Source organism: Leuciscus leuciscus (assembly GCF_965113295.1).
Source record: "Leuciscus leuciscus genome assembly, chromosome: 17".
NCBI lineage: Eukaryota > Metazoa > Chordata > Actinopteri > Cypriniformes > Leuciscidae > Leuciscus > Leuciscus leuciscus.
This window is the reverse complement of record NC_138741.1, coordinates 38,528,143-38,549,724: the sequence shown is the minus strand read 5'-3', so window position 1 is coordinate 38,549,724 and position 21,582 is coordinate 38,528,143. Positions and strand designations below refer to the sequence as shown.

At 40.0% G+C, this 21,582-nt stretch overlaps 1 protein-coding gene across 1 annotated transcript; it reads right to left on the bottom strand.

Annotated features, from left to right (window-relative positions):
- Nucleotides 1-3,449: 3,449 nt before the first annotated feature.
- LOC309478989 (protein angel homolog 1-like) lies at nucleotides 3,450-20,973 on the bottom strand (the record flags this gene model as incomplete). Its single annotated transcript, XM_082142834.1, has 3 exons — nucleotides 20,849-20,973; nucleotides 20,586-20,616; nucleotides 3,450-3,651 (listed from the first exon to the last, which is right to left on the bottom strand). The coding sequence occupies exons 1-3, from the start codon at nucleotides 20,931-20,933 to the stop codon at nucleotides 3,450-3,452; spliced, it is 318 nt and encodes a 105-aa protein (XP_081998960.1). The 5' UTR covers nucleotides 20,934-20,973.
- Nucleotides 20,974-21,582: the final 609 nt, after the last annotated feature.

The window sequence follows — 21,582 nt, the reverse complement described above, 5'->3', positions numbered from 1 at the left end:
GATGTACGTCTGGTGCCAGGCTACTACTTTTGGTGCTCTAGCGGTTAATAAACAAACTGCTGCGTCTTGCGGAAGAACATTGTTGCCGGATCTACTTCTCTCTGTTTATGTCAATGGCGAGTCACGCAGGTACTGTGCTACTCCGCAGCGGTTTAAAATAGTCCGAATATAAACACGTATTATTACACGTAGTGATTCAGGATAACACAAGAACATCGGTTGGATGATGGATTCGTTATATACTCGCTCATTGTATACATTTTATGAATTTTTACAAATAAAGTTTCATGTTAGGCATAGTATACCTTCATTAACAGTCTACGCAACTAAAGTGAAAGTAAGTTAGTGTTCACCTGTCGACATTTTAAGCAGGTAAAATGCCAATACTATACGGAAAAACAGAGCATCAAAGTGTTTAATAGAAACGTTTACGCAGGAATTTCTATGTATCTTTATGATGTTAAAGCTGGAGGATTTGAGATCCTGTATCTGGTAAAAGTTTGATCAAGGTGAGTGTTCATGTGTGACTTCCTCATATTAATATGAATCTCCGGAGGACATTTTAAGTGATTGTTTTATATGAAATCTTTAATAAAGGGTTTCTTTCACTTCAATGTTTCTTTTGTGTTTCATGATGTCTGTGATTCTTCAAGAGTTTAACAGCATATGTGTAAACATGAGCTTGAGCAGTGGCGGTTCTAGACCATTTCAACTGGGGGGGGGGGGGCCAAGCTGGGGCCAGTTGTACTGTTAGAGGGGCCAGTTACATTTAGACCTTATTGTTGTCATATCATTTTCTGCACTGCACTATAGGCATTAACAGGCAAAATACCATGTTAACAATCATTCAACAATGTATTTGCATTTCCATGATATTTTTTAGATTTGCATTACATATTCAGAATCAGTCACATTAACTGTATTCTACGATTTTTGTGTTTTTTTGCAAAAAGATCAGCAAATTCATCTAGATTTAAGGCCTTTGCCCTCCTTGACTCAATACTTAGAACACCTAAATTGCTTAATCTGTCATCTGACATTGTGGACCTGAGATAGGTTTTCACCAGCTTTAGTGCATACAGTATAATATACAATTAAATTATGCTTATTTTAAATGTATTGTGCAGGCTAGGTATAACAAATATAGGAAAAACCATGATAATATGAAACGCTTCAAAACAGAGCGCACAAAGAGCGTATGCGCATCGCGGGTGCAGAATGATGTGCTCAAAGCAACATGGAGTCACAGTGTTCAGCGCTGCACAAGTGCGCATTTAAAAGTTCACGGCACAAAGCGAAGAAATGTTGAGCGCACAAATCCTGGTGTAGCCTATATCTGTCCAACAGTTTATTGATCATTTGTTTCTTCACATAGTGAAGTTTAAAATTCCAGTTATTGTGGGTTTGATGCCGATTCATAGTCCTTGTGGTGTGAACAGGCACACGGTAGCGAGTCGTTTTAAAACAGCAACAAACATAAAATACAAAGACACAAAATAAAGTCATTTTATGCAAATCCACAGCCTTTTATCTACAGATCAAGCATTATAATGTGAATATATCATATTGGAGAGAGTTTTACCGTGCATCCTGCTGTAACCGGACGAGGCGCGCGCGCTGTTTGAATACTGAATGGAGAATGATTGACAGATGAGGGAAAACAAGTTTCCATAAACTTTAATTTAATGATGTAAATAGACTTCTGTCCCTCACATTAAGCTATGGAATGGCTTCAGATGACTTTGTGAAATCATAATCAGACCCTCTCAGACCCAAGTCACCCAAACTGACGTGAAAAAGAGGCGCAGAAAAGCGCGCTGTTTGCATCCCTGTTTAAGTAAAAATACTCAGCACCATGAGTTTGTTGATCATAATTTGATCCTTTTTCAAACTGCCACAAACTAACAAACGGCCAGGTTAAGATTAGCTGATCTAACGTTACACTTCTGTAATGCATTTAATACAAATAGGCCTACAACATAGGCTATTAACAACTTTACTCACCTCTATATTTCCTTCTTTGCTTTAACTATAATATTCGCGCAAAACGTCCACCAACTTCTGAATAGAAAAAAACCTTTTTCTTTTTGCTGCAGCACCCCCTGTTTTCACAGAATTGTAAATGCAATGCATATGTTAGTTCATTAAAATGTATTCATTTTTAGCATTTAGTCATTTATTTGTAATAAACACTTTAAGTGGGCTATTTAAAAATTGTTATATATGTTAAATTATGTTTTTAAAACATAAGCGCAGAGTGTAGGTGTGTGTGTGTCGAAAGAATTTGTCCGCAGCTGCAAAAAAAACAAAAAACAAAAAAAAAAACAGTCAAAAACCCCACTGTTAGTGTTTTGTAAGGAACAGGCAAATATGTAAAATATAGCAGGAGACATTTTAATTGTTTACTAATAAAACAGTTTTTTTTTTATGTCAGTGTGGGCTATAGCCACGAAGTTGACGAATCGCGATCTTCGCAGCGCCAGAGAGAAATGCACATTTCATACGAATTACATAAGCAGCGCAGTCTGTTTTCTTTCGTTTTGAATTGTTCTGCTTAAAAGTAGACATTTCAAGCTATCTATATGTCTCAGGTCTGTGATGCGATAGGCTATAGGCCTACGCTGAGTTTCGGTTCATTATGAGACGATTTTCTAATAGCCTATTTTCTAATAGCCTTCTTATTTATTAGACCAGACAATTTTTTTGATGAAACATCGATTAAAATTAAGATACAATTAATACAAAACGAAATTAAATTTAAAGACAGGCTTTGTGCTTTCAGTTTGAGGTCTCTGTGAAAGTTTTAAAACATTCGTTTAGTGCCGCTTTAGAGCGCTCACGTCCGTAGCTGAGAACTGTCTGTAACATGTTTTTTTCTTTTTTTTTTGTGAAATAAATTTCTAAAAAAATGCGACTTAGTCCAGTGCGACTTAAGCTATAGGCCTATATGTTTTTTCTTCCTCGTGACGCATTTTTTGACTGATATGCGACTCTGGAGCGACTTATAAAATAGGCTACGGTAAGTTATTTATTATTTTTGTGCAAATGTCCCATACAGTCCCATCCTTTAAGGATTAATTTATGTCCCGTTGACCGGTCCATTGCGTTACGAATAAAAGCAGAATCAATAAAGTAAAAAATGTGATGTGCAGTCAGGTTTAAGTGTGTGCTATTTGAACAAGTGTTCTCACTGATACGTTTGTTGTGATACGCGGAGATTTGACGAGTTTTATAGTCTTGATATTGTTTCTCATTCAAAAGTGGTGACGCCCCCCCCCCCCCCCCCCCCCCCAAAAAAAAATCAGCACCCCCAACCTAAAACCTCTTCCCGCGCCCCTGGGTGTTGCCACTATCTAATAACGGATCATGTGAAAGCGTTTTGAAACGAAAACGCGCGTTTTCAAATGTATCCGGATTAATGTAGACGAAGCCTTAAACTGAGCTCATCTTCATGCTGGATGATAGTTGATGGAGCTCAGGTCATTACCTTCCTCTCCAGCAGATCCGCTCCTCCGGGTGGAGTAGAAGATGTAGTCGACCATGGCCGCCCCGTCTGAGTTCAGTGTGGAGACCGCAGGGGTCTGAGTGTCGGGACGCACCTCGCTGTAAGCTGACGCCAGGCTCAGCGTGTGATGTAAGGTGAGCCCGAACCTGCAAACACACAATCAGATTCATGTGAGGAACAGCAGATGCTTCTGATCTGGGGTCATAATAACTGTACATAACTGTGCGTAGGATCCTTACTAAAAGTGTATGTTCACACGAAAGCCAAAAATGGCTTACGGCAAAGAATATTCAGACTTATAAAACCGTGCGTCTGCCAGAACCTGCACAGAATTCCCTTTATAAATCCCAGTCAGCGGAAGATTGTGCGCTCATGATTCTCCTCCCCGAAATAACCATATATGGCGCTTACAATGCCTCGTTTTACTATGCATATCCTCATCTGCATATCATTTGCATATGCATATTCATCCACGTGATACCATGTTTAATTCTTGCTGTATTAAAACATTAAAACACAGAATGCCACAGGAAAAGTGTTCAAAAGCAGCGCATCCACTGCAAATATTTATATTTATTAGAATGTTGTAACTTCTCAGTAATGATTTCATGTAGGTTAAGTGCTTAACTCCATTAATGAGAATGGCATATTTAATCTAAATGTGTATATCAGATGTAAAACATAGTTTAAATCATTATTTTATTAATTTAAACTGTTATTGTGAACATGCACTGTATTTATGATTAGGACTGTATTTATGCCGTCAGTCCCTCAGCTCACCATCGGTGTCGCCAAACGTCTACAGAATGTTCGTACGCATGGGTCAGATTTTTCTTACAGGTCCGCACATTCTCCCGTCAAGTTTGCTTTTAGAAATCACAACTTGAGCGTGGGAAGTGGCATACGACTCTTTCAGGGCCTGTTTTGTGCGACGCAACGGTTATAAATGAGGCGGCTGGTGTTTCAAACGGCTGCTGAGTTTCTCTTCGTTTTCTCCATGGACCATAAGGACCAGCTGACCAATGAGCTTCCAGATGTGAAGCGCTAGAAATGTACAGCATTGAACTGAAATTATGGTACAAAATAAAACTATAGATTAAATGTATGGCTCTGGCAATAATCAATATATCGACTTATCGCACAATATATGTACATGACCTCAATCATTTTTGGTGACGCAATATATCGGCCATTATGTTTTTTTGTTTTTTTTTAACAAGGTCTGTTTATTCAAGATTTTACAACATACCAAAAAAACAAACAAAGGAGAACTGAAACAGTACAGTGTACAACAAAACCCCAACACAACCCATCCCTCTACCCATCAGACAAAAATTATTGGATATATACAGTTAAAAAAAAAAAAAAAGAATAAAAAAAAGAAACACTTGTAAAAATTATTAGAAAAGGATACATAAATATACATAGACATGAAATAGATACAAATATATATATAATTTTGGGACTGTATTCTCTACTTGATTTTTTCAACAAATGTCAAGAAGGGTTGCCAGATTGCATAAAATCTCTGGACAGACCCTTGAAGAGAGTATCTTATTTTTTCTAGTTTAAGATACTGCATAATCTCCTTAATCCAATGAGAAAAAGTGGGAGGAAGAGAGTCTTTCCATTTAAACAATATTAATCTTCTGGCAAGAAGTGTGCAAAAGGCCAACATTTTACAATTATAGCTGCTCAGGTGCATGTTCTGTGGTGTAACACCAAATAAAGCAAGAAAAGGAGATGGTTCTATTGGGAATCCTATTGTTTCTGAAAATGCGTCGAAAATCAATTTCCAAAAGTTATACAAACTTGGGCATGTCCAGAACATGTGTAAAAGGCTTGCAGGAGCTTGCCTACATCTATCACAAATAGGATCTAGTTCTGGTCTGAATTTAGATAACCTAACCTTCGACCAATGGAGCCGGTGTACCGCCTTGAATTGTACAACCACATGACGTTGACAAATAGATGATGAATAGATCTAGAGTTTAATAATTTTTGTAATTTTTTTCACATTGTCTCTGAAATTCGTTCGTTCAAATCTTTCTCCCATTCATTTTTTAGGTAATCTAAATCTGTCAGGCAATGCTGAATCAGGAGATTATAAATTCTACCAATGACTTGTATTGGATCTTTTCCTTTTACTACCTTAAAAACAGAGTCTAATAGAGATGCAGGAGGATGTGAAGGAAAACAATCAGTATGTGAAACCAAAAAATTCCGTACTTGCAGAAATCTAAAGAAATGGGACCTGGGAATCTTAAATCGATTAACCAGCTCATCAAAAGATGCAAAGGTGTTCTCAATATAAAGATATTGTAATGTACAGATCCCACTCTTAACCCAGATATCGAAGGCTTTATCTAATATTGAAGGAGTAAACATAAGGTTTTTACTTAATGGGGCACATAAGGAGAGGCTACGAAGAGCAAATGATTTTCTAAATTGATTCCAAATTTTTAAGGATTGTGACACAATAGGATTGGAGGAATAGTGAGAGGCAGGTTCAGGCATTGGAAGTTCAGAGCATATTAAAGAGGATAAAGAGACAGATTTGCAGGAGATTTTCTCCAAATTAAGCCATTTAGGGATGTCAGAGCTATCATTATACCTCATCCAATAAGTCAGTCCTCTAATATTGGCCGCCCAGTAATAAAACATAAAATTGGGGAGTGCCATGCCGCCTAAGGTGCGAGGCTTTTGTAATACACTTTTCCGAATCCGAGGATTTTTGTTGTTCCAGATAAATGCTGATACAAGTTTATCTATGGAGTTAAAAAAGTATTTGGTCAAAAAGATAGGAAGATTTTGAAACACATATAGGAACTTAGGCAATACATTCATCTTAATAGTATTAATTCTACCACTTAAAGAGAGGGGCAGCAGGTCCCAGCGTTTGATATCCCGTTTCAGACCTTCTATCAAGGGCAGGAGGTTAGCTTTATAGAGGTCCTTGTAATTATGTGTTTCCCAGATCCCCAAATATTTAATCTTTTTGGTGGTGACTTTAAAAGGAATCGAAATGGGGATAGATAAGTGAAGCAGCTGCATTGATTGGCATTAACTCGCTTTTTTGAAAATTTATTTTATAGCCAGAAATCTTACTGAATCTTTCCAATATATTCATTAATTTAGGGAGACACGACAAAGGATCTGATAAATACAACAATAAATCGTCCGCATAGAGCGAAATTTTGCACTCCACATCTCCCCTACGAATTCCTTTAATAAAAGTGTCTTGCCGCACAGCTATAGCCAGTGGCTCGATTGCGATGGCAAATAGAAGAGGGGATAGCGGGCAGCCTTGCCTGGTACCTCTTTGTAAACTAAATGGGGCAGATCGATGATTGTTAGTGCGAACCGCTGCCATTGGGGAGGAATAGAGAATCTTAACCCACAATATAAAATTAGGGCCAAATCCAAATCTACCTAGAGTGTAGAAGAGGTAGTCCCACTCCACCCGAGCAAAGGCCTATATCAAAATCTCTGGTATGTCGGGTGAGGAGGGACTGTAAATAATATTTAAAAGATTCCTAACATTAAAAAAAGAGTAACGATTCTTTATGAAGCCAGTTTGATCTGTGGAAATAATGGAAGGATCAAGCGCCTCAATACGTCGGGCTAGCAGTTTCGCAAGAATCTTAACATCAGAGTTCAGGAGGGAAATCGGACGCAGAGCCATATAGAGAGAGAGTTGCGACAACTCCATTGACAACAATGGAACGCTTTTTTACAGCAATGGTGGCTCGTGGAGCCCCTCAATAGTTCCCGGAAGTAGCAGCAGCGCAGTAGAGCAGACCGTTTGTGATGGACTTTTATAAAAGGTAAGACGTTTAAAGAATACGATTGTATATTATCAGTACATCTGAATCAAATTAACTTGTATTAAAGCATGCTAGTTGATTATTGCTCTCTAAATTAGTAGTTTTAGGGGACGTTATCAGATAAAAGATAGGTCATTGGATAAAGTTAGTAACGTTAGCGCATAACAAACCACGAACAGTCTATTAATGGTTAAACCCGTTCTATTAATGCAGTTTTATCCTTTGTTGTGTAATAAGAGGGAAAGGCTTCTAAACAGGGGTTAAATATAACATTGGAGAGTGTGATATGTGGAAGTGATAAAATGAGAATATCCGTTTCATTCCTCATTAAATGTGCAATAACAAAACAAAACAAAAACATTATTTTAGATTGCATTTTGGAGTAACAAAAACGTATGGGTGGAGTTTTTTAGACATTGTGTTTCTGTTGACTGTCTATATTATGTTTCAGCTCAGCTGATTTTTGGATTGATGGGAAAGGGAAATGGAAGTTTATTTGTGAGATTAAAAACAATGCTTAAAAGCAGCAAGCCATTTTAAAAAACAAATCACACTAGACTTAATGGGGAATAATACTTATACACAATACACAATAATATGTATATAATTTGTCCCGTTTTTGTCTCCTTTATCTCTCTCAACACAAGAAGCTCAAAGGGATTCAGTGGATCATGAAGACTCCCTGCACTGACGCTGTACCCTCACCTTCAGTTTCAGCATATTTTCTCCTCTGTGTCAGACACCACAAGAACAACATAGAGGAAATGACAGACAACATGCTTGACGTGCAGTTTATTAGTCATTTATAAATCCCATTGTGCTAAATCAATGCAAAAGTATAATATATATATATATATTAAAACTGATGTAATGTATATTTTTGAGTAGTGAACTTTGACTTTTTGAAATTTAAACAAGTTTCAGCTGTAAACATTTCTAAATGTTTAAATTCACCTGACATGGAAAGTGTACCAACCAACCCATACTTGAAAGCAGTTTTTACCAGTATTTGAGAGATCTACAACCCTTTTCACTCATCATTAAGGCTCCTCTGGACGATGCATTATCATGTATACTTTAATTACTATAATAAAATAACCAAATAAATAGGTTTTATAGATTAAAGTGATGTAGGTCATGAATTTATCAAATTATGTTAAAAGTAAATGCACATGGACACTAATGAAATAATGTGTGTGTGTATAATCATGTTTTGTTTGAAAATGTAATATTATACATTAATATATTATGTATTAATGTATACAGTAATAAGTGCATGGGGTTCATAAGCATTGTAAACATTAAGATTAATGAAATTTCACTTAATTAAATTCTACATTTTACTTGTTTGCGATGGATTTTTTTTAAGACAATCACCTGTTACCTGCAAGTCTCTGTCCTTGTGAAACCATAGTGAACATTACGTGATACCTTTAAATATTCTAGTTTAAGAACAATAAATAGTCAAGTCATCTTCATTTATATAGCGCTTTTAACAATGTAGATTGTTTCAAAGCAGCTTTACAGAGATTCACGTATAATTTATGGTAACAGAGATTGTTTTTTGCTTTATAGCGGTTCTTTAATGAAGTTATTTTCCAGCTAAAGTTATTGTTCATTGATTCGCTTCCGTCGGAACGATCATTTGTTATTAAATTAGGGGCCGCTAAGACGACACCATTCTCTCTACATAGACTTTAAACGCGAAACTAAATGAAATACTTGAAATACTTCAAAACAACTGCAACACGGTCTTTAACCAAGGTAACAGTTAACGTACGTAGCCAGAAATATGTTAACAAACGGCAGGCAACGCTGGTTGACCACTATAAACATTAAATACTAGCAGATTTGTATCTTTTAAAAATAAAATTACTGTAACTACAAACACATACTACATTCACATATCAGTGTATTATATACATATTGTAAATCAATTAATTTATTGACTACAAACTACCAAAAATCTAAGTTCTGCTCTCTAACTCCATCGATTTGAATTGGCGCTGAAGCACTTCCTGGAACTATCTGAGGTCTACGCGAATCACGTGACAACTAAGCATTTTGAACTTCCGTTGTCGCAACTCTCTCTCTATATGGCTCTGATCGGACGATAGGAGCTGCACTGAGAGGGATTCTTGTCTTTCTTCAAAATAAGAGAGATAGTTGCTTCACGCATAGTGTGAGGGAGAGAATTTGAGGACAATGATTCTTTGAATACAGTGAGGAGCAGAGGGGCAAGTACGTCTGAATTTTTTTTAAAGAACTCAGATGGATAGCCATCTGGCCCTGGCGACTTGCCATGTTGCATACTTTTAATTGTGTCAATAATCTCTTCTACCGAAATGTCTTTCTCTAGATCTGATGCCAAATCTGAGTCTAACTTAGGAATATCCAGGTTACGAAAAAACGTATCAAGGGCAGTGTAGGAGCCATTTATATATTTACCTTCTCTGGATAGGTTAATATTGCTATTATTATTCTAGCCACTGGGTGGGAGTGTTGCACTATGTGTGACACGTCACTGGGAGGTAGATATATTTACAGGTGTTGCAATCAGTTAGGAAAGGGTGTGGATGGCGAGGAACACACGGTTCTTACCGTAGCCGTGAGCACTCAGGTTACCAACAGCACGACAGCACTTTAATATTCACCACTGGGTGAAGTATCATTTTATGTAAATTATCCCTTTTTTACCTTCATAATAAACGGGAACACCACCCAAAGAGAGTTAATGTTTGGACTCAGAATTTTCTGCTACGCGTTGAGAACACCATGCCATCTATGCCGAGGCTTATAGGATAGCCTCAACACAGTAAGAACTTATTCCTTTTCGTTGGGAGATGCTTCTGAACTGGACAGGAGTGGCCTGATCGCTTGGATATTGAAAGGATTGTCCATCTCATTGGATTGCTTACCTGTCACGGAGCCTGGAAGTTATAATTGAAACATCTGTAAGTCCTCACGCAGACCGCAATCACAGAAAGCTGGTGGATACACTTTCATATATTTCTGCTGATGTATGGAATTGGAAAAAGGTGGACTCTCGAAGTTGAAATGAAAGACTGTTTCAGTGTTGTTGCTTCGTAAACTTGAAAGTGCTATGTTGTGTGTGCTGTTGGTTGCCTCTGCATGAGCAAGATTAATTGTGCTGTTATCATTGAGTGCTTTGAACTGGATGCGCTTAATGTATAAAGATGATTGCAGAGGAAGAAACTGAGCTCGATAGAGCCAAAATTGCTTCTGTGGCTACAGATGAAAATTATATTTCTGATAAGTCTAGTGTTGCTGTTGATGACTCGGGGAAACGCATAAGAAAATTAACAGCTAAGGGATTTACAATGTTGTTCGAAAATCTGCAAAAAAATCGGAAATCCCAACTTATGCAAGCTAATAAAATTAAGCAGAGGATTAATGAGGTTCTTTCTGGAAAAATAACATCTCAAACTGTGTTTGATGTGAAGAAATGTCTAAACAAATATACCACGTTGTGCAATGAGGCTTTAGAAACCCAAACTACGTTGCTGGAAATGCCTATGCCAGATTCTGAATACGACAAACAACAACATTGGCTTGCACATAAAACAGTGGAATGTAATACATTTGAGGATGAGGTGAAGAAGTGGTTGGCCGATGCTGCTGCAAAAAATTATGACGAGAATCTTGATGTGCTGTCTATAACAAATGTTGATATAAGGCCTGAAGATAGTATTTCCAATGTTTCAAGTAAAGGGTCAAAACATAAAGATCACTCTTCTGTCCATTCAAAGGCTTCCAGTATTAGTTCTGTGCGTTTAAAGGCAAAGGCTGAAAGGGCTGCACTTTTACAGTCTGCAGCTGCTTTGAGAAAAAAGCATGACATTGACGCTGAAGAAGCAGCCCTTCAAATGGAAAAGGCAAAGCTGAAAAGGAAAAAGGAACAGCTAGAGGTTGAGGCCAAATTGGCTGTTGCTACGGCTAGATTGTCTGTGTTTGAAAATGTGCGTGGTGGTGAAGATGTGGATGAGTATGAAGAGGATAATGGAGAGGATGCCATGAATGCCTATCTTCATGCTCATTTGAAATCACAAACATCAAGTTATGCAAACACAGTTCCTGTCTTGCAACTTCCTAAAACTGTCTCTTTCCAACGGGACCATTCTCTGCCATTGGCTGTACGGCCTAAGGAAAGGCCGCATATTTCACAAGCCCAGTCTTCTGACAGATCCAGACTCACCAACGCTTCAACAGCAGGATTTCAACCACTGACCTCACAAGGGAGTACACGTATGCAATCACAGTCGCACCATCATTCCTCTGTTGACAATGTTCAACACCCTACTTTGTATGACCTTATGCAACAGCAAACTAACATAATCGGTCAGCTGGTACAGAACCAAGCCTTAGCCTCTCTTCCGCCACGAGCTATCCCAGAGTTTGATGGTGATCCACTTAAGTATGCTGCCTTCATTAGAGCTTTCGAGCAAGCAATTGAAAGGAAAACTACAGATAAACAAGAATGACTTTATTATCTTGAACAACATACCAGAGGGCAGCCCAGAGAACTGGTTCGGAGTTGCTATAACATGGCTCCTGGGCATGGCTATGAGAGAGCAAAGAATCTATTGAAAGAATTCTTCGGAAATGAAATAAAAATTGCTGTAGCTTATATGGAGAAGGCTATGACGTGGCCTACGATGAGGGTTGATGACATTAATGCTCTGCAGTCCTTTTCAATCTTTTTAAGGGACTGTTGTAATGTTATGGAAGATTTACAGCATATGGAGGAGTTGAACGTGCCATCCAATCTTCGCCTGATAATGATGAAGTTGCCATATAAACTGAGGGAAAAATGGAGGTCTGTCGCTTGGGAGCTACAGGAGCGCCGTGGCTACAGAGCTATGTTCCCAGACTTTGTGGCCTTCATTGAGCGTCAGGTAAAGATTCTGTCTGATCCTCTCTTCGGTGACCTACAGGGTACGCCATCAGACTCTTCTTCTAAACAAAAGAGTAGACATACCGGAAGAGGTCAAGCTACTGTTGCTGCCATCAATACTACCTTAGGATCAACCACATCAGCAGCTTGGTACCAACAGCACAGAGGGCCAGCTTCACAACGGAATGACGAAGAGTTATGCTGTGTTTGTAAGAGTTAGCATCCAGTGGAGAAGTGTTCACAGCTTGATGAGATGTCACACAGGGAGAAATTGGAGGTTTTGAAGGTGGGCAGAGTGTGTTTCAGCTGTCTGAGGAGAGGTCATATGAGCAGGGACTGTGATAAGCCTTTGACTTGTGATATATGTAAACACAAACATCCAACTGTCCTACACATTAAACTTAAAACACATGAAGTGTCAGTCAATAATGCATCTGTGTCATTGGAGACATGTGGCCATACTGGGGCCGGAAGTGATGAATGTGTTCTCTCCATTGTGCCTGTACAGGTGAAGGCCAAGTCCGGGAGCACGATTATGAACACCTATGCCTTTCTAGACCCTGGGAGTTCAGCTTCTTTCTGTACTCAACATCTCATGAGAAAACTGAATCTTTCAGGAGTCAAGACTAGCATTCTTCTTCGTACTCTTGGCCAAGAGAGGTCTGTAGACACATTCTTGCTTAGTGGTCTTGAGGTGTCTGGCTTAAATGAAGAAAACTTCCTTGACTTACCTGAAGTTTATACCCAGAAGACCATGCCTGTGAGCAGAAATAACATTCTCACTCAACAGGACCTAGAGGGATGGAAATACCTCAAAGGCATTACAGTTCCCAGTCTTGAGGCAGAGGTGGAATTGCTGATTGGCACCAATGCACCGAAGCTCATGGAACCATGGGAAATAATAAATAGCCAAGGCAAAGGACCTTATGCTGTCAGGACTCTACTGGGGTGGGTCGTGAATGGCCCGCTGAGAGGTGGTGAGCCGCGTAAAGGCAAGATAGGCCTTCCTGAAGTCACTGTCAATAGGATCTCAGTCGCCAAGCTACAAGACTTATTGGTTTCCCAATACAATCAGGATTTCAATGAAAAATCAGACGATGTTTGCCTTTCTAGAGAGGATCAAAGATTTATGCAAATAATGGAGTCTTCAATTCAGCTTGACGAAGGACACTATTGCTTTGACTTGCCATTTAAGGCTAAAGATGTCATCTTGCCAAATAATTATAGCATCGCAAAGCAGCGTCTCTTAAGTCTTGGCAGGAAGTTCAAGAGGAACAAAGATTATCATCAAGAGTACACAGCTTTCCTCTCTGAAGTAATTGAAAAGGGGTATGCTGAGCTTGTACCACATCAGCAGTTGAAGCGAGATGACGGCAAGGTGTGGTATATTCCCCATCATGGGGTATACCATCCAAAAAAGAAAACCCTTCGAGTTGTCTTTGACTGTGCTGCTGTGTTTAAAGGAATTTCATTGAATTCTCAGCTGTTGCAGGGGCCTCACCTCACAAGCACCTTACTTGGCGTACTTACTAGGTTTAGACAAGAACGAGTAGCGCTGATGGCAGACATCCAAGCCATGTTCCATCAGGTGAGGGTGACTCCGGAGCACACAGACTTTTTACGCTTCTTGTGGTATCCTGATGGCGATACAAGACAAGCTTCCATGCAATACAGGATGAGAGTTCACCTCTTTGGGGCCGTGTCTTCGCCCAGTTGTGCGAATTATGCACTGCGGAGAATTGTGCAAGACCACAAAGAAAACTTTGAACCTAGTGTTCTGAACACAATACTCCAAAATTTCTACATGGATGATTGTTTAAAATCTGTGTCATCAGAGGCTAAAGCCATAAAAATGGCGCATGAATTGACTGAAGACTGTGCGAAGAGAGGATTCCTCCTGTTGAAGTGGACAAGCAACAGCAGTGAGGTCTTGGCTAGTATTCCTCAGCCACAGCGCTCCAAGACCACCAGGGGGCTTAACCTGGATCAAAAGGCAAGTCCTGTCGAAACAGCTCTTGGTCTTCATTGGTGCATAGATACAGACATGCTGACCTTTAGGATAGCCATCGAAGAGCGCCCACATACAAGACGTGGCATATTGTCTGTGGTGTCGTCTATCTATGACCCTTTGGGTTTTCTTGCACCATTTACTTTACCTGTTAAAAGGATGCTGCAGGAGATGTGTAGGCTGAACATCGGCTGGGATGCCAACATACCTCATGTCTTCTCCGAGCAGTGGTCTAAATGGCTGGCTGATCTCCATCACATCACTGATTTCACTGTGGACCGGTGTATCAAGCCGAAGGATTTTGGAACACCTACTCACCTGCAGTTGCATCACTTCTCCGATGCCAGTGAGTATTGCTACGGAACTGCGTCATATCTCAGGATGGAGAATGAGAGAAATCATGTCAGTATTGCTTTTATCTTGGGCAAGGCCAGGGTTGCTCCTTTAAAGCAAATAACAATTCCTCGCCTTGAGCTGACTGCTGCTGTCCTGGCTGTCCGGGTGGACAACATGCTGAAGAGGGAGTTGCAGCTGGATTTATACCCATCAGTATTCTGGACAGACAGTACAACTGTTTTAAAGTATATTGGAAACGAGATCAGGAGGTTTCATACATTTGTGGCTAATAGGGTGGCTGTGATTAGAAATGAAACGGATGTTGCACAGTGGAGACACATTGGCACAAAACTTAATCCAGCAGATGAGGCCTCCAGGGGTCTAAGTGCTGAAGAATTTCTTGCATGTGGGCGGTGGCTGAAGGGACCAAACTTTCTCTTGAGGGGGAGGTGGAATGGCCTAAGACCATCATGGAACAACCTCTAATCGCTTTGGGTGACCCGGAGGTGAAGAAAGATCTACTGGTGAATGCCTTTGTATCCCATCGTCCACTGAATGCAACAAAGGTGTTTTTAAGCTACTTTTCAGATTTTAAGAAGCTGAGAACGTCTGTGGCATGGATGTGCAGATTCAGAGATGTGCTTCTAACCCTGTCCAAAAGGAGAAAGGTTCTTGAAGCCTCCAAAGGCATTGGCCACGATAATGGAGGCCGAAGAAGCGACTACCTTTATGCCGAAATGCAAAGGGAAAAATTGGCACTTCGTGGACAGCCACTGACTGCAGGTGACCTTGAGAGGGCAGAAAGTGCCATCATCTATTTTTCCCAGCAAGAAAGGTATTCCGATGAGATTGCAGTTTTGAAAAACGGAGGATCTGTCAAAAGAAACAGTGACCTCTACAAATTGGACCCAGTGTTGGAGGATGGATTGCTGCGTGTGGGAGGAAGGCTTAGTAGGGCTGCCATGCCAGAAATTGAAAAACATCCTGTCATTCTTTCTAAAGAGCAGCATGTGTCCAAACTCATCTTAAAGTATATCCATCAAAGGCTGGGTCACGCAGGTAGAAATCACATGCTCTCTTCTCTCAGGAAGCAATACTGGATTACTCATGCCAATTCTGCTTGCAGGAAGGTCATCTCTGAGTATGTAGTTTGTCGCCGCCTCCAAGGAAAGACGGGGGAACAAAAAATGGCTGACCTACCAGTAGAGAGGATTGTGCCAGACTTACCTGCTTTCACAAATGTGGGAGTCGACTACTTTGGGCCAATTGAGGTGAAGAAGGGCCGGGGCAGAGCAAAGCGCTACGGCGTTCTCTTTACCTGCATGGCGAGCAGGGCAGTTCATCTCGAAGTTGCTTATGCTTTAGACACTGACTCATGCATAAATGCCATTCGCCGTTTCATGTGTCGCAGAGGTCAGGTGACACACCTGACATCAGACAATGGCACCAACTTCATAGGAGCTGAGCGGGAGTTAAGGGAAGCCATTGCTGAGTTAGACCAACAGAAGATTCAGCATGTCTTACTGCAGAATGGTCTGACATGGTCCTTTAACCCTCCAGCTGGGTCTCACCATGGAGGGGTTTGGGAGCGTCTTATTCGTCTTGTGAAAAAGGTCCTTTCTTCCACGCTCAGACTCCAAACACTGGATGACGAAGGGTTTCATACCATTCTTTGTGAAGTCGAAGCCATTCTCAATAGTCGTCCCATTACAAAGGCTTCTGATGATGCGAATGACCTCGAAGCACTTACACCCAACCACATCCTGCTCTTAAAGTCAAAGCCACACCTCCCTCTTGGGCTCTTTTGTAAGGATGACCTGTATCTGAAGAGAAGATGGAGGCAGGTGCAGTTCCTATCTGATCTATTTTGGAAACGCTGGGCGAGGGAATACTTACCACTACTCCAGGAGAGACAGAAGTGGATGAGACCAAAAAGAAGCTTTTCTGTTGGAGACATTGTGGTCATAATGGATCCTGTCGCTCCACGAGGGTCCTGGCTGATGGGAAAAATTACGCAGACATACCCTGACAAGAAAGGTTTCGTTCGCTCAGTGCTGCTGAAAACAAAAACGGGTCAGCTGGAACGGCCAGTAACAAAGATCTGCCTATTGATGGAAGTCGAAGTGTCACAGATGAGGTCCTGACTAGAGGATCTGACTACAGATGTCCTAAGATCAAGAGAAGAAGATTTTACTTAAGATTAGCATTGCACAAATGGCTCCTTTAGTTAAAATTGGTAATTTGGGTAATTGTGGTTAAAGTAAACATTCACAATTATGGGGCCGGGGTGTAGGAGCCATTTATATATTTACCTTCTCTGGATAGGTTAATATTGCTATTATTATTCTAGCCTGACAACTGATGTGCTAAAATTTTCCCAGCCCTCTCCCCGTATTCATAAGAAACATGTCTGGATTTTACTAAAAGGTTTTCTGCTTGACAAGTTGAGAGGAGATCAAACTCCATCTTAAGCAACAGACGACGTTTAAGTATATCCTCAGAAGGTGAGTGGCTGTATATAATATCTAATTTCAAAATATCGTCCGTCAGCTGCCTAAGATGTTTGACGGTGGCTTTCCTTTGCATTGAACCATACGAAATGATCTGCCCCCTCAGATAAGCTTTCAATGCTTCCCAAATTGTTAAAAAAGACATACCCGGGGTCTTATTGTGGGATAGAAAGAGATTGTCATAAAATTGACAAAAGTTTCATCCGACAGAAGGAGGGGGTTGAATCTCCATGGGCGGTATCCAGGATCTGTGCCTGGAATATTTAACTCAATTTTCAAGGGGGCATGATCCGAGATGACTATGGAATGATATTCACAATCAACAACCATGTGAAGAAGTTTATTATCAATAAAAAAATAATCGATTCGTGAAAATGAGTTATGTACTGGAGAAAAAAAAGGAATAACCCCTAGAGGTAGGGTTTCTGAACCGCCAAATGTCTGTCAAACCATATGTCTGAAGAAGATGATTAACTGTTTGGGATGACTTAGATTCAGGACACACTTTAGATGAACTGCGATCTAACTTGGAAGAAAGGACACAATTTATGTCCCCCCCTAAGATGAGGTGGTGGGTATCTACATTGGAAATTCGGGAGAAAGTATGGGTGAAAAAAGTATTATCATCCCAGTTTGGGGCGTAAATGTTTACTAAAATAACAGGGAGTCCATACAATCTTCCCATCACAATGATATAGCGCCCCGTGGGATCTGAGTCTATATTAGACACCACAAATGGTATATTCTTACGCACTAGGATTGCTGCCCCCCTCGTCTTGGAATTAAAACTGGAATGAAATGTTTGCCCTATCCATCCTCCTGTTGGTCTAATCTGGTCCGCCACCCGGAGATGAGTCTCCTGGAGAAACACTATGTCAGCCTTCAGATAATCAAGGTGCAAGAGTACCTTTTTTCGTTTCACAGGATGATTTAAAGATTTCACATTCCAACTAATAAAATTAATCATGCACCCTGCATTTCCCACTGAACTGGTGTTAGCCATTAGGAAATTTAGTTAAGGGAACACTGAGAACACAACCCCACAAGATAAGACAGTGAAATGATAAAAAAATAAAACAAAACAAAAAAATAAACCCTTCCAAAAAGTCAAGTCTGATAGGACCCCCACCCCAACCACCTAAATGAACCTGGTGGCTGTAACACCCATTGCAAGATGTGCCATACATTATATTATGGCAAAGGAGAACCACTTTAGTGTCAAATAATAAACCAGCTTCCATCCAGCTTAAAAAAAAAAAAAAAAAAAAAAAGAAAGGAGAGGGGAGGTATAATAATAAATAGTAAAAAAAAGAAAATATATATATATATGTATATACACACACACATATTATATATATATATATATATATATATATATATATATATATATATATATATATATACACACATATATATATATATACACATACACACACATACATACACATAAAAAAAAAAAAACGCTTCACATTGTATTGACATTGAGCAACATCAGTAGAATATTATTACTGCATACATAAGAAGGACAATTGCCATGGAATATTACCGTTTAGATGAACCAAAAGGTCCCAAATTGGTCTCTTATTACTAGTATTGAACCAAGGTAAGTGACATCCCTGCGCTCTCAGTTTCCAAAGAAGAGAGAGGCTAAAATGTAAATGTATATTAATAGTTCTTTACTATAATACCAAAGCAAATGCCACGAGATGAAAAATTGTAATGGATTGGTCTTTGTCGACGTAAAGAAAAGGCAAAGTCCAAAACAAAGTAACGTTAGTAGAATGGCGTATTAAATTCACTTGTTTGATGTTTACTTGCCTTGAATCGTGGACTTCACGTAAGCCATTGCTTTCTCCGGGACCAGAAATTCCTTGTTATCACCCTTGTAGGAGATTCGGAGACGGGCTGGGAACATTAGCCCGTAACGAACATCACGTCGGCCTCGAAGAAGGTTCCTGACATCGTTGAAAGCGGCCCGTGCTCTGGCCACACTTGCGGTGTAATCTGGAAAGATGGCTATCGGTTCACCTTTATAACGAAGTGGGCCTTGTTCTCGGGCTCGGCGGAGAACTTCAACGCAGTCCTGGTAATAATGGAGCTTCGCGACAATTACCCGGGGCTTACTGTTAGGCTTTTTAGGCATTAGGCCTCTGTGTGAACGGTCGATTAGGATGTCTTTCTCCAGGTTTAAAATTTCCTTCAGCAGCTTAGAGACAGCAACGGTAGAGCTCGAGCCGGTCTCCTCTGGAATCCCCACAATGCGTACGTTACATCTCCGCATCCGTCCCTCCAAATCGTCGTTCTTTTCCTTCAGGTTAGCCAGCTCTGTTTTAAGTTCTGCAACTGTCGCCTGTAATGAAGTGATCTCGTCCGACCATGATGATATTCCTGTCTCCACATCGGTGATAGTAGCCTTCATGTTATCTATTTCAGCACGTACCGCCGCCGTATTGTTCGCTATTTCCGATTTGACTTCTTTTAACTCATTCTCAAGGAAGCTAAAATCTTCAGCAAGAGCATTTTTAAGTTCCGCACGGATGAAGACAGAGATATCCTCTCTCAGGGATGTAAGAATATCTGCTTTCCAATCCTCCGTGTCCGTCACCGACTCTGGATGCGAAATAGGAGGCGAATCAGCGGGGGCGGTATTGGCTTGCGTCGAGGTTGTCTCCGGCCTGGTGCTCGCAGGGCCGCTGTATTTATATTTACGCAGCTTAGACGCCATTGCAGAGACTGATACGGATGGCAGTTGTTCAGAGGGGTGTCACGAATATTAGAAAACGGCGTCCACAATAAATTCACTGAAAATGCGCTATAAAATAATAATTTTAAAGGAAGCTAGACAGGAGCTAAGTTACACATGTCTTACTCCATTGAATGCTCACTAGCGCCCCCATATCGGCTATTATGTTTACATGACAATAAATGTCACCAACATTTTGCCAGTTGTGCTGTGATCTTGTCTGTTTTCCATGTCGGAGGCAAAAGTGGGGATCGGTCAGTTCCTTCATACACTTCGACAGGTGAAAAAAAAGCGTCATTTGAGCCGTTATAGTGTTTTACTACAGACAGTTTGGAAAAATAAGTCCAAATGCACTCGATTTAAAAGCCACAATCCACTGTTCTGGTGCAAATATAAACGTCACAGTGCAAAATGGTGCATATTAAAATAGGTTTAGCAGCAGATATGACCTGTTGAGGCATCTGTGCCTTTGTTCATACGGACATCTGACTGCTAAGTAGGGTTTGTGTGAACCCGTACTTTACAGAGAAAAGAAGGGCAGGGAAATATCTGTAAATGGAAAATCTCCATAAGTGCCTTTTGTGCATGATACCTAATTTACGATGATCACTAAAATATGCGATAGGAAAAAAAGGCAATTTAAATAAGTGTCTCAAGGAAGAAGCCGATTCTCTGATTAATACTTTTCTCCTCAGGATTATGGCTTGGGAAAGACTTGTTAAACCTGAACAGCTGACTCACCTTCTACTGAACATTTCCATGTCTTCTGGGTCTGGAAATAAACACAAGAAATACCATCATTGCAAACACTTCGTCCACAGTCCACAGTTACGCTCATTAAAATCCACTCTAGAGACTTAGTAACTACTAGTTAATAAGTTTGTAATCAACTCTGTACATTTGTTGCACCACAATTGAATAGTGCATAAATTGTATCTCAGTGCGGATTAATGTCAGAACTAGGCTTAGCGTTGACTCGAGCGCAGCCGGTGTGAATCGATCACCTGGTGTTTTGTCGGTGACTCCTGGTATGAGCTCCAGATCCGCGGGCCGCACACACGCCGCCGGACAGTAACGCAGCTGAAGCATCGAGTCATGGCTGTACTGGCGATTATACACTGGGAAAATACCTTAATGCACAGAATTAAACACATGCATGTTGGGAATCAAAACCAACTGATAATTTTGGTTCCTTAACGATTATATACATTATACACTGAACAAAAAACAATGCTATGTTTGATATCTTAAAGGATGAGTTCACTTCAGAATTAAAATTTCCTGATAATTTACTCTCTTCAACGTCAATCAAGATATTCATGTCTTTCTTTGACCTTTCTCGTGACCTTTCACGACTCGCATCACAACTAGTGCAAGACCAGCATTAGTGGTTTAAAAGTATATAAATGTTTATTTAGTTATAAAATGTCGGCTGGTTTGTCTAGATAAGACTCTTATTCCTCGGCTGAAGCTGCACTGAAACTCACATTTGGAACTTCAACCTGTTGAACCCCATTGAAGTCACTATATGGAGAAAAATCTGAGCTCACTAGTTTACAACTATGAAAACAGCTCTCTATGGCAAGCCGTTTTTTACTTTTATTCATTTCCAGGATATGAATTGTTGATATCAACAATTACATTTTTGATATCAACATTTACATTTTTTGATATCGAAAATGTAATCGTTGATATCAACAATTTAATTATTGATATCATCAATTGAATTCTTGATAGC